Raw genomic sequence first — 13,328 nt, forward strand, 5'->3', positions numbered from 1 at the left:
GGGACCCCCGCATTATCAAAATGATGACCGATGACGATTACTGGTTGGCCTGCCTCCTGGATTCACGCTATAAAAGGAAATTGCAAAATATCATGCCACATGAGAACCTTGAGCAAATATTGGCTACCAAACAAGCGACTCTTGTAGACCGTTTGGTTCAGGCATTCCCAACACACAGCGGCGGTAATGGTTCTCACACGAGCTGCAGGGGGCAACATGGCAGAGGTATTAGATGTGCACAAATCAGAAGTGGGGTTGGACAGAGGGGTTTTATGACCAGGTTGTGGAGTGATTTCGCAATGACCGCAGACACGACAGGTACTGCTGCATCAATTCAAAGTGACATAAGACAACATTTGTCCAGTATGGTTATGAACTATTTTTCCTCCCTTTTCGATGTTCTCCCTCACACATCATTCCCCTTTGATTACTGGGCATCTAAAATAGACACCTGGCCTGAATTGGCAGAATATGCATTACAGGAGCTCGCTTGCCCAGCTGCTAGTGTGCTATCAGAAAGAGTATTCAGTGCTGCTGGTTCAATACTGACCGAAAAAAGGACTCGTCTGGCTACCCAAAATGTTGATGATCTAACCTTCATTAAAATGAACCAATCATGGATTTCTAATTATTTTGCCCCACCTTCCCCTGCTGACACGTAGCTTTCCTGTAAAAAGGTCTTGCTTTTGGCCTCCTCTTACTGACTGCTCCAATTTCTCCATTTGCAGCTGCTGAATGTCCACCATAGGCCATTTTTACACCTCCCTAAATGGGCTGACTCCCCCTACGGGGCCATGGTCACTGTTGCGAATTCCGTTCTTGGACTCCCTCCTGTGGTCATGAATGGTACTTCAGTGAGTTCTGTTCTTGGACTCCCTCTGGTGGCTTTGAGTGGTACTGCTTGAGGTTCACTTTCCCAGCTGCCCTCGTTTATCGCTAGGCTGGCTTCTCTATTTAACTCCACTCAGATCGTTACCTCATGCCTGCTGTCAATGTCTCTGTACTGGTTCAGATCTCTCTTGGATTTCTCTTATGACCTGACTGTTCCAGCAGAAGCTAAGTCACTGCTAGCTCATTTATTGTTCATTGTGTTCTGAATTTATTTCTTAGTACTTGCTAAGTTCTGTCCAGCTTGCTTTCATGATATTTCCTTGCTAGCTGGAAGCTCTGGGGGCGCAGGGTTGCACCTCCACACCATGAGTCGGTGAGGAGGGCTTTTTGCACACTCTGCGGGGTTTTTGTAGTTTTTTTGTGCTGACCGCATAGATCCCTTTACTATCCTCTGCCTATCTAGTGAAGACTGGCCTCCTTTGCTAATACCTGTTTCATTCCTGTGTTTGTGACTTTCCTCTTAACTCACCGTCAATATTTGTGGGGGCTGCCTTTTCCTTTGGGGAATTTCTCTGAGGCAAGGTAAGGCTTATTTTCTATCATTAGGGGTAGTTAGCTCTTAGGCTGTAAGAGGCGTCTAGGGAGAGTTAGGTACGCTCCACGGCTATTTCTAGTGTTTGTGTGATAGGATTAGGGTTTGCGGTCAGCAGAGCTCCCACTCCCAGAGCTCGTCCCGATTTCCAGTTTAACCATCAGGTCATTCTGGGTGCTCCTAACCACCAGACCATCATAACAGGTCACCACTTGGCGCAAGTACCCGTGCAAGTGCCGTTTGCCTGGACAGGTGGGTGTGCCCACTTTTGGGTGACGGCACTGGCACAGGGTCCCTCATAGTACAATGAAGTGTCTCTGGAGGTGGTGGTGCACACTCAACGTCAGACACACCATCGTAATATGAGGGGCCCTGGGCCAGTACCACCTCCCATGAGAGAGTGTTCCCCCCCCAGCTCAAACAGTGCTCTACCACTTGCAAAACTTACCTCTCACTGCTCCACCACTGTTTAGTCAGTGCTGTTAAATCCTTCAATGGCACTGCCAATACAAATTTGTTGAAATGATAGATGATAGTAAAAATATACAGGGGCCCTGCCCTCCATTTAGACCTGAGTACTCTGCGCGAACTACCACTGTCTGCTACTCAGCAGAGGAACCCACCCCTGTACCTAGCTTTGCCACCTGTTTATTTAGGAACATTTTTTTTTGCAGACATTTAGCCCACTTTACTATTTTGGCCAACTTACTGTGTCAGCCACTTCTTCCAGTTGTCCTCCACCGAACAAAGCAGTGCCGCCAGTTTACTCCTGTTACCAGTTTAGAACTGCATTGAGCCTACATTTTTATTTTAGGCCTACTAAGTCTGTCTGTGCCACTCCTTGCAATAGTCCTCCGCTGACCAAACCAATGCTGCATGTGTACCCCTGTTACCTATTTTAAACTGCATAGAGCCTACTTTTTTATTTTAGGCCTAGTAAGTCTGCGCCATTCCTTGCAATCGTCCTCTGCTGACCAAACTAATGCTGCCTGTGTACCCCTGTAACCTATTTTAAACTGCATAGAGCCTACTTTTTTATTTTAGGCCTACTACCTGTGTCTGTCTGCGCCACTCAATACAGCTGTCCTCCACTGAAAAAAGCTGAGCTTCAATCTTCGGGCTTTTGGCCTATATTTTGAATATGAAACTGCATTTGGCCTACTAGTTTGGTTGGGCCCTACTAACGGTGTCTGCCACTCCTTGCTTTTCTTCTCCACTGAACAAAGCTGAGCTTCAATCTTCAGGCTTTCGGCCTATATTTACAATATGAAACTGCATTTGGCCTACTTGTTTGGTTGGGCCTACTAACAGTGTCTGCCGCTCCTTGCTTTTCTCCTCCACTAAACAAAGCTGAGCTTCAATCTTCAGGCTTTCGGCCTATATTTTGAACTAGCTGTTTCCAGCCAGCTAACGCTCGGCACGCTCATTGCTATCTACAGTAATTACCACTGCTGGTGATTAAACTAATGTAAATAATGACAACATTCAATAGCGCTTACGCAGGTGGTAAATTAACTTAAAATGAAGTTAATAACAATAATTGTGGTAATGTCGTGGGGGGCGGGATTGTGTGTGGTAATGTGGTGGGGCGGCGGGATTATGTGTGGTAATGTGGTGGGCGGGCGGGATTATGTGTGGTGATGTGGTGGGGGTGGGATTATCTGAGGTAATGAGATGGGGGTGGGATTATGTGTGGTGATGTAGTGGGGGGGCGGGATCATGTGTGGTAATGTAGTGGGGGGCGGGATTATGTGTGGTGATGGGGTGGGGGGCGGGATTATGTGTGGTAATGGGGTAAGAGGGCGGGATTATATATGGTGATGTGTTGGGGGGCGGGATTATATGTGGTGATGTGTTGGGGGGATGGGATTATGTGTGGTGATGTGGTAAGGGGCGGGATTATGTGTGGTGATGTGGTGGGGGTGGGATTATGTTGATGTGGTGGGGGGAGGGATTATGTGTGGTAATGTGGTGGGGGGTGGGATTATGTGTGGTGATTTAATAAGGGGCAGGATTATGTGTAATAATATGGTGGGGGGGCGGGATTATGTGTGGTAATATGGTGGGGGGTGGGATTATGTGTGGTGATGTGGTGGGAGGCGGGATTATGTGTGTTAATGTGGTGGGGGGCGGAATTGTGTGTGGTAATGGGGTGGGGGGTGGGATTATGTGTGGTAATGTGGTGGGGGTGGGATTATGTGTGGTAATGGGGTGGGGGACGGGATTGTGTGTGGTGATGTGTTGGGAAGCGGGATTGTGTGTGGTAATATGGTGGGGAGCGGGATTGTGTGTGGTTATGTGGTGGGGAGCGAGATTGTGTGTGGTAATGTGGTGGGGGGGATTGTGTGTGGTAATGTGGTGGGGCGGGATTGTGTGTGGTAATGGGTTGGGGCGGGATTATGTGTGGTGATGTGGTGGGGCGGAGCTACTGTGCAGGGGCGGGATTAGCGAGTAATCACGATGCCTCTTATATATATAGATATGAAACTACATTTGGCCTACTAGTTTGGTTGGGCCAACTAACGGTGTCTGCCACTCCTTGGTGTTCTCCTGTGCTTTTCTCCTGTGCTTCAATCTTCAGGCTTTCGGCCTATATTTTGAATATGAAACTGCATTTGTCCTACTAGTTTGGTTGGGCCCTACTAATGGTGTCTGCCGCTCCTTGCTTTTCTCCTCCACTGAACAAAGCTGAGCTTCAATCTTCAGGCTTTCGGCCTATATTTACAATATGAAACTGTATTTGGCCTACTAGTTTGGTTGGGCCCTACTAACGGTGTCTGCCGCTCCTTTCTTTTTTCCTCCCCTGAACAAAGCTGAGCTTCAATCTTCAGGCTTTCGACCTATATTTTGAATATGAAACTGCCTTTGGCCTACTAGTTTGGTTGGGCCTACTAATGGTGTCTGCCGCTCCTTGGTGTTCTTCTGTGCTTTTCTCCTGTGCTTCAATCGTCAGGCTTTCGGCCTATATTTTAAATATGAAACTGCATTTGGCCTACTTGTTTGGTTGGGCCTACTAACGGTGTCTGCCGCTGCTTGCTGTTCTCCTCCACTGAACAAAGCAGTGCCGCCTGTTTACTCCTGTTACCAATTTTGAACTGCATTTGGCCCACTTTATTATTTGGCCCTACTAACTGTGCCTGCCACTCATTACAGTTGTCTTCCACTGAACAAAGCAATGCCGCCTGTTTAGTCCTGTTACCACATTTGAACTGCATTTAGCCTACTTTATTATTTGGGCCTACTAACTGTGTTTCCTTCTCATCCTGCCCATTGCCCAGCCACTGCTAGATGAGTCTGCTGGTACATTGACCCAGACCACTACATTCCCCTTGCACTCTACACAGCCAGAATCTGACCCTGCTGAAAGTCAGGTTCCCCTTCCCGCATACTATACCACTAGGGTTGAGCGACCTTGCCTGTTTTAGGGTCGAGTGGTGTTTCACGAAACCCGACTATCTGAAAAGTCGAGTCGGGTGAAATCGGCCGATTACTGCGAAAAGTCGGGGATCGGCCGGAACACGAAACCCAATGCATGTCAATGGGGAAAAAATTATCTCTCTCTCTCTCTCTCTCTCTCCCCTCCATGCAAAGCATATGTTGTGTTTGACTCTGGAAATCACTGCAGCCCAAACGGTAATATGGCTCTATGACGCCGCAGAAACCAGGCCGGAACCTATGTCAGCACGCTGCCCACAATTAATTGGCTGAAAAAATGGCGGGGAAAGCGTCATTCAAAACGCGACTTTGGCGCCAAGATCTCTTACCGCATGGCCGACCCCACACAGGGATCGGGTCGGGTTTCATGAGACGCCGACTTTGCCAAAAGTGGGCGACTTATGAAAATGACCGATCCGTTTTGCTCAACCCTATATACCACCTTACACGGGGACAACGAGGAAGGTGCAGATGAAAGTGCAGGGTACTTCATCAGGTGGGGGGGCATACTCGTTGGCGACGTCACTGGCACAGGGCCCCTCATAGTACGCAAAAGTGTCTCTGCCGGTGGGAGGCACCCCCGCCATCCAACACACCACCGTACTTTGAGGGGCCTGTGCCAGTGCCAATGCGAACGAGTGTGCCCCCCTGCTTGCTCAGGATCACAGCACTTGCAAAGTTGAAATGCTTACCTCTCCCTGCTCCACCGCCGTGACGTCATCCGTGTTTCCTGGGCCCACGGAAAACTTGAGCCAGCCCTACCCCCCCACATCTTTAGCCAAATGACCCCCAATTTTCAATGCCTAACTATTATTATAAGGCAAATTAAGATTGAAAAGCTTAAGTAACAAGAATGGGTGTTTTTGGCATTAAAATAGGCACTGTAGATGTTTTCCTGTCCTCCACTCACTGCCGACTTTGATTCCCCATTGACTTGCATTGGGTTTCGTGTTTCAGTCGGATCCCCGACTTTTCGCAATAATCGGCTGATTTCACCCGACCCGACTTTTGACAAAGTCGGGTTTCGCTAAACCCATCTCGATCCTAAAAAAGTAAAAGTTGCTCAACTCTACTCACCACTGCTGGCAGGAGTAAAGAAAAAAAAAGCCAGAAATGTCCATATAAAGTGAGTGCTTTTCAATGCTGACAGGAGGAAAGGCTAAGGATATCAATAGGAATGAGCCATTGAGCTGAAGAAAAAAGTCCATAGGCATATATACCTGAAGACACACAGGAAGCACCAAGAAACTGCCATGGTGGGCAGTACCTAAACAAAGAGGGGTGGGTGGGAGAGCCCGCTTTTACAGATGCATTGAGATGTCCTATGCTGATCCTCAAAATCGGATCAGAACAGAACATTCTCTGACCCTCAGGGATCTCATTCTCAGATCCGTGATTTTCCTGCATGTGTGAATGGACCTATAAAACTTTAGTCCTTGTGCCATTCGATGAAAAAATACCTGGAAGCTCACGGACATTTCACACAAATGTGAGAAGGTAGAATAAGGAATTTTACAAAAAAACATTGTCACCCAACGTCACACAGCGCAGACACAGAATAATATCTATATCCAGGCACTTACCACTGACGTCTCGTCTGATTAGAGCCGCTTCCTCCTGTTTGTTCTCCATCTGGTCAGACCTTCATGTTGACATCTCCCAGCCACAACTCATCTTGTCACAATGATCTTTGCAGCCCTGAAACTAACAAGGTCACATACATTGCATAAATGCATGTGACTCTCCACGAATACAGATATGTACCCCACCAATAATATACCATTAGCCACACACCATTAAAAATATAAAGTGATAATTAGCACTGTGCCCCCATTAACTATAATCTCTCACTCCCAGTATTATAAATTATTCAGTCTGTGATTCTCCCCAATTAACTGTTCGGCTATGTGCACATGGGATATACGCAAGGTTTTACAGTGCAGGAAAAGTGAATGAGATCCCTGAAGTCTCATGCACAAGCTGCCTATTTTTTCCTTGCAGATTTGCAGCAGATTAAAATCTGCATAATGTCAGTTCTTGCAGCGTATTTCACCTGTACTAATGGAGAAAAATATGTAACAAAAGCATGGCAAAAATGTGGTAAAAAATGTATTTTACACAACTTTCTTCCTGCCAACACATTAGGATTGTGCAGCAGATTTTTCTCCTGTAAATCCTGAACGTGTGCACATAGCCTTAGTCCCTATCCTGTGTCCCCATCATTCATTATAAGCCCTTGATAGCATCATAATGATTTTGGGGGTGGGAGAAGACGCTAATAGGTACAGAGCCTCCGCCATCTCCCAATTCATTATAAGTCCCTGACAGCGTCTTCTCCCCCCTTTCAGGTCATTACAAAGGGTACGATGCACCTTATCACCTCCTCTTCCCAATAAATTTTAAGTCCCTGACAGCGTCTTCTCCCACCTTTCAGTTCATTATAAAGGGTCCGATGCACCTTATCACCTCCTCTCCCCAATAAATTTTAAGTCCCTGATAGTGTCACAATGAATTGTGAGATAGGGGAGGACATTATCAGTGGTTTAGCACCCTCTTCCAGCACCCAATTTATTTACATCCATATCTAACGTCTTCCTCTGCCTCCCCCTGTCTGTAAGTCCATTATAAGTCCCCCTCCCATCCCAATCCCCCACATCCTTCATTGTCCTCCTCCCCCTCATCCCATCATTGTCCTCTCCACCAATGCCTTCTCCACCACCCTAGTCATTATCCTCTCCATCACCTCCATCATTGCCTTCTCCACCACATCCATCATTGAGGTCTCCATCACCTCCATCATTGCCCTCTCCACCACCTCCATCATTGTTCTCCTCCTCCACTCCCATCATTGTACTCATCAGCACCTCCATCATTGCCTTGTCACCCACCAGCCCCATCATTGCCCTTTCCACCACCTCCATCATTGCCTTCTCCCCACCACTCCCATCATTGCCCTCTCCACCACCTCCATCATTGCTTTCTCCCCCACCACTCCCATCACTTTGCTCTCCATCACCCACATCATTGCCCTTTCCACCACCTACACACACCACTCACCTCTCCACACCCGCACATTCCCTGCACCCGCAAGCCACAGCATCTTCATCGCGAGCAGCTTTCTCTCTGAAACAGCTGTGAGCAGAATGATGACATCATCCAGCTACTCTGCTGTGTCATATAGGAAGTGGGGGCAGGACTCGCGAGACGGATCCCTGCAGCTATGCTCCGCTGCCATATACTGCTGTAAGCAGCGGAGCAGCAGGGATCGCTGCCCGTGGCACCAAAGGGCAATCTTTTCAGGGGCTCCTCGGGGCTGCATAAACAGGCTAGATTGCCATCAGTGTTAGCTGCCCTGCAGGGTCCCCCCTCCAACTCCGGGCCCTGGTGCAGCTGCACATGCGGTATGTCTGCCCCTCCTGGGCTCCATCATACATCTGAATTAATGACAATACTTAATAATTATCATATGTAAAGTCTAAAAGTTTTGCAATGTAAAGTTATTTATTACCTCCTAGACATAAGCAATGCGGGAGGAAGACTTCAGAAACAACATTAGCTTCGACATTGGATTTTATGTTGTAGAGAGGACCAATGATCTCATATCTCGTAAGCAGATTCTGCAGGATCTCTGTGTAGTTGCTCCAGGAATCCACCTCATATTCCAGAGTCACCGGTTGTTTCACACGGAACTGAATTCCAGACTCAGAACAGCGGAACAGTCCAGGATAGTTCATTGACAGACTGAAAAGCAGAACAACGGTTCAAAAGCTGTTAGTAATTAGGTTTAGGATTTTTTTTGTACTTTAAGAACTGCTTCCTCTAACTTCTTCAGCTGAGTTGCAGGTTCAGGATTTAGTGGGTTTTGCTGGTGAAGCTACTTCCTTAAATAGAGTAGTGCCACTTGTAAAATAAAAGCACCATATCATCCCAATCCATACTGGTTTCCATCCAGTGAGGTCATCACCTGGTCTCCCAGAGTTTGAATGACATTATTATGCTACGTCATGATATGATTATGATTATTATGATACGTAAGCCCTGCAGCTAATCAGTGACTACTAATGTCTGCTGCACTCTCACTTCTTCTGGTGTTTAAAGTTCACACTTTGTAATTAAGCTCAAGCAAATGGAGGCGGAGAGAGCCTAATAGCCGTCACTGACTGGCTGTAGGGTTTACGTGCTATAATCATGTAACTCGAGCCCCGGGGAGATCTGGTGCCGACAACTCTGGAATGTCACCAGTGCTGAAGGTGAATATAGAATATTTTTATATTATTAGAAAGGAGTACTTTATTTAAAGAGAAATTGTCTAGGTAGTGGGCAACCTCTTTAGTATAAGTCTTGTAGTTTTGTTGTGCAAAAGGTTGTCTGCTGACTGGCTTGCTTCCATTCTTTTTTTTGCTCCAATCTTCTATTCTGTCTTTAATATTCTTCCCTCTTCGGTACCTCCAGTACTCAGTAGGCTTCACTTAACATCATTTGGTCATTTGAGGTCAGTGCTGAAGCAACAAAGACTGAAGAAGACTGAAGACAGAAGACAAGTTGGTAGGAGAAAACCCAGGAGAGAACCAGGCAGGGAGTTGTTGGGCCATGACAGGTGAGGTTCGAGATGAATATAATGTATTTTTTTTTTCAATAAAACCCTTACTTGCTTTAAAGAGAAGCAAGCAATGTAATTGCTCCTTCTTCTGGTCTCCACAAAAAGAATTGTACTCTAGCGCTTTCAAAAAACTGTACTGTCTATAGACTCTTTTCTTCCATTAACTCCCATGCAAAGAAAAACAAAAAAAAGAAGTATATCAGAATGAAAAGAGAGGTCTTTACTAGTGATGGGCGAGCACTAAAATGCTCGGGTGCTCGTTGCTTGGGTCGAGCAAATTGGAATACCCGGGTACTCGGCCCAAGCACTGAGCCCAATGTAAGTCTATGGGAAATCTGAGCATTTTTACCGCGATCCCCCCGGGGGTCCTTTTAAGGTCAAAAAATGTCTGAAAATGATGGAAACACTGCTCAAATGACAGAGGAACATCATGTGGATCGCCCCTGGAAGCATTCCTGACTCCTAGGTCACAGCTGTAAGCAATGTTGTCAGAGTTTCACGCCATTTTTACAGGTGCACCAAAAACATACAAAAACGAAACCAAAATGGATTTTGCTGTTAAATATGTTAAGGTACATCCTTTCCATAGTAATGAATTATATAAATAAAAATAACTAACCCCAGCCAAAAATGTTCCTCCACCACTTGGGCTTAGTTCAGAAGCAGCATTTTTTATGCGTTTTTCAACTTCAACATTGCTTTCAACCAATACAAATGCATTCACTGGGAAATGTCCTTGTAACATTGAACATCCCTAGCTGGCCATGTGGTGTGTGACATATAAGGAGCCCATCTTGCCTCACTTATGAAGGAGGGACTCTTAAAGTCACAGAGCCTATTTTTCGAGGGGCATCAGACGGCATTAATCTTCTTAAAGGGCCATTAAACAGTGGGTCTCCTATACTGTTATTGCCTATGCAGTGAGTGGCTGGGCTGCCAAAATTTATGACATACTCCAATACCCTTTTCAAAAGACGTACAGGAGGGCCTCCTGAAAAACTGTTGCATTGAATGCAAGGCCTGCCCTGCTATCAAGTGACATGCACCCTAATAACCGTTTCTGCAGATGAACTTGAGGGCCTCATGTCAAAATTGTTCCCATTAGAAGAGAGTGTGTCTCCCATACTGTTTGCTTATGCACTGAATGCAAGGCCTGACCTGCACCAATGTTACATGCACTCCAATAACCCTTTGAAACCATGTACTGGGTGACCACATGAAACAAAAGTTAACATTACTATTATTTTTTTTATTACCATAAATTTTGTCCATGAAGTGAATGCAAGGCCTGGCCGTAATTTGCATGCACCACAATCCTCCTTGGAAGAAACGTGGAAAAAAAAATTGTCATATTAAAAAGGAGGGCTTCACCTATACTTTGAATACACTAAGTGTATGTTGAGCGGCTCCCAAACGCAGAGCAATGGGGTACCCGCTACCGGGTCTCTCTGTCTCGGTCCTGGGGATGTCATGGTGGCTAGACCTGGTCCGTGGCCCTGCTAAGGGGCGTCCAGTTAAAGGTGATGGTGGGTGGTGCAAGATGCAATGAATAACGAGGACACAGGGTTGCAGCCTCTTTACCTCTTTACTGAAGGCTTCAGCATCCGCAATCCAGAGCACTGCTAACAAGGCTGGCTGAGACCGGCCGGTCCGAAGGCACATCCAGAGTTCCCTTTGCAGGTGGAAATCAGTAGCCTTCCTACTTGTGCCTGTGTGTTGTAGTACCTCCCTGCTGAGCACCACGGGATAGTCCTCACAACTCTTGTATCTGTTTCTGATGTTCTCTCTCTTTCCCCCAGTTGGTATGGCTAGGACGCACCCGTATGATGGGGTAGGCCTGGAGTTATTTTATAGGGACCCTAGAGGCACCCCTCTCCCACAATTGCCTCCGTTGTCTGCCTAGGTGATTAGGTGAGACAGCCAACCTAAAGTTAACTGCCCTGCCATGATTCAGAGTAGTGCGTAGAGCCAGTACTCCCTCGGTGTTCCGGCCACCGGCTACGCGCCTCAGAAGGATGTTGCCACGATCTTAGGGCACGACTCCTCCCGGTATTATCTCCTTAGTGCTGTGATCTCGTTTCTCACTTCTCCACAATATCCTTCGCTTCTTGTCCTTTCTTAGGATGCCGCCACAATGAGGTGCAGGCGCGGCTCCGTAACGAGTAGGAGTAGATACAGGAGCCTTTCTGCTGGTTTGTGCTCTGCAGTCCCAGCCAGATTAGTATTAGCCTATTTTTTGGAGCCTCATCTATTGCATTGTAGGTTACCTTCCTGCATTGTAATAGCTACAAAAAGTTTGTGATACTATCAGTTTTACATCTTTAGGCACATCCAGTGTCTTTTTGTGAAAAAAAAAGTAAATAAAGTTCACCAAACACTCCACTTTACAGTTGTGTAGGCCACATTAGCTCATATTAAAGTCTAGTCCTCACTTTAAAAAATTAGTGTTTCTTATACCTGTTAGCAGCTGTTCAGGAATAAGTACACTAAAGCCCTTAGTACTTTTCTGCCTATCTTTATCAGTCCACCAAGATGAAGAAGGCAGGGAGTAAGGCACGTGGTCGTGGTCATGGAGTTTCTGCAGGGAGAGGACGTGGGGATTCTGTATCTGCTGCGGGAACCAGTGACTCAGCATCCCCCAGTTTTACCAGGGAATAGTCCTTTATGCGCAGCTTTTAGGAGCTCGCCGTACCCCACTGCTGTGGGACAAACAAATTGAAGCCGTTGTCGGATGGATGGCAGCTAACGCATCAACTTCAATTAGTTCCAGATCCTCTCAGGTCCAGAGCACTGAAGAGCACCCATCTGTCTCTTCACCACCTGCCAAATTGCCCAGGCAGTCAGAGAGCCCTGGACAGGAGCCATCTCTACTTCTGTTCCCTGAATCTGTTGGCTTGGAAAGAGGGAGCCAGCCAAGCAGCATTCGAGAATTTGAAGAGGTAGTATGCAATGATTCGCAACAGCTTTGTCTCTCTGAATCTGAATAGGCCGGTGGGCCAGTGCCTATGGTCAGCACACCTTAAGGTACCTTCACACGAAGCGACGCTGCAGCGATAGCGACAACGATGTCGATCGCTGCAGCGTCGCTGTTTGGTCGCTGGAGAGCTGTCACACAGACCGCTCTCCAGCGATCAACTATGCCGAGGTCCCCTGGTAACCAGGGTAAACATCGGGTAACTAAGCGCAGGGCCGCGCTTAGTAACCCGATGTTTACCCTGGTTACCAGCGTAAAATCTAAAAAAAACAAACAGCACATACTTACATTCACGTCCCCCTGCGTCCACTTCCTGACTGACTGAGCGCCGTACAGTGAGAGCAGAGCGGTGACGTCACCGCTGTGCTGCTTTCACTTTCACTTTGCGGCGCTGAGTCAGAGGAGGAAGCAGACTGCAGGGGACGCAATGTGAGTATGTGCTGTTTGTTTTTTTTACATTTTACGCTAGTAACCAGGGTAAACATCGGGTAACTAAGCGCGGCCCTGCGCTTAGTAACCCGATGTTTACCCTGGTTACCAGTGTAAAATATCGCTGGTATCGTTGCTTTTGCTTTCAAACACAACGATACACAGCGATCGGACGACCAAATAAAGTTCTGGACTTTATTCAGCGACCAGCGACATCACAGCAGGATCCTGATCGCTGCTGCGTGTCAAACGAAACGATATCGCTAGCGAGGACGCTGCAACGTCACGTATTGCTAGCGATATCGTTATAATGTCGTTTCGTGTGAAGGTACCTTTAGTGTGCATCTGATGATCTGATGATGAGACTCAGGTGCCACTTTCTGGTGCGTACTGTGCTGTCGAGACTACCCAGGAGAAGCAATCATTTGAAGAGGGTAGTGTCGATGATGAGGTCCTTGACCCATCAT

At 46.9% G+C, this 13,328-nt stretch overlaps 1 protein-coding gene across 3 annotated transcripts in view; it reads right to left on the reverse strand.

Annotated features, from left to right (window-relative positions):
- LOC143773251 (NACHT, LRR and PYD domains-containing protein 1a-like) overlaps nt 1-13,328 on the reverse strand; it is a 183,434-nt gene that overhangs the window by 81,391 nt on the left and 88,715 nt on the right. For all 3 annotated transcript variants that reach the window (XM_077260742.1, XM_077260744.1, XM_077260743.1), the window contains exon 5: nt 8,367-8,599. In XM_077260742.1, coding sequence (XP_077116857.1) covers nt 8,367-8,599 — 233 coding nt within the window. The remainder of the gene's footprint in view (nt 1-8,366; nt 8,600-13,328) is intronic.

Source organism: Ranitomeya variabilis, chromosome 5, assembly GCF_051348905.1.
Source record: "Ranitomeya variabilis isolate aRanVar5 chromosome 5, aRanVar5.hap1, whole genome shotgun sequence".
Lineage (NCBI taxonomy): Eukaryota > Metazoa > Chordata > Amphibia > Anura > Dendrobatidae > Ranitomeya > Ranitomeya variabilis.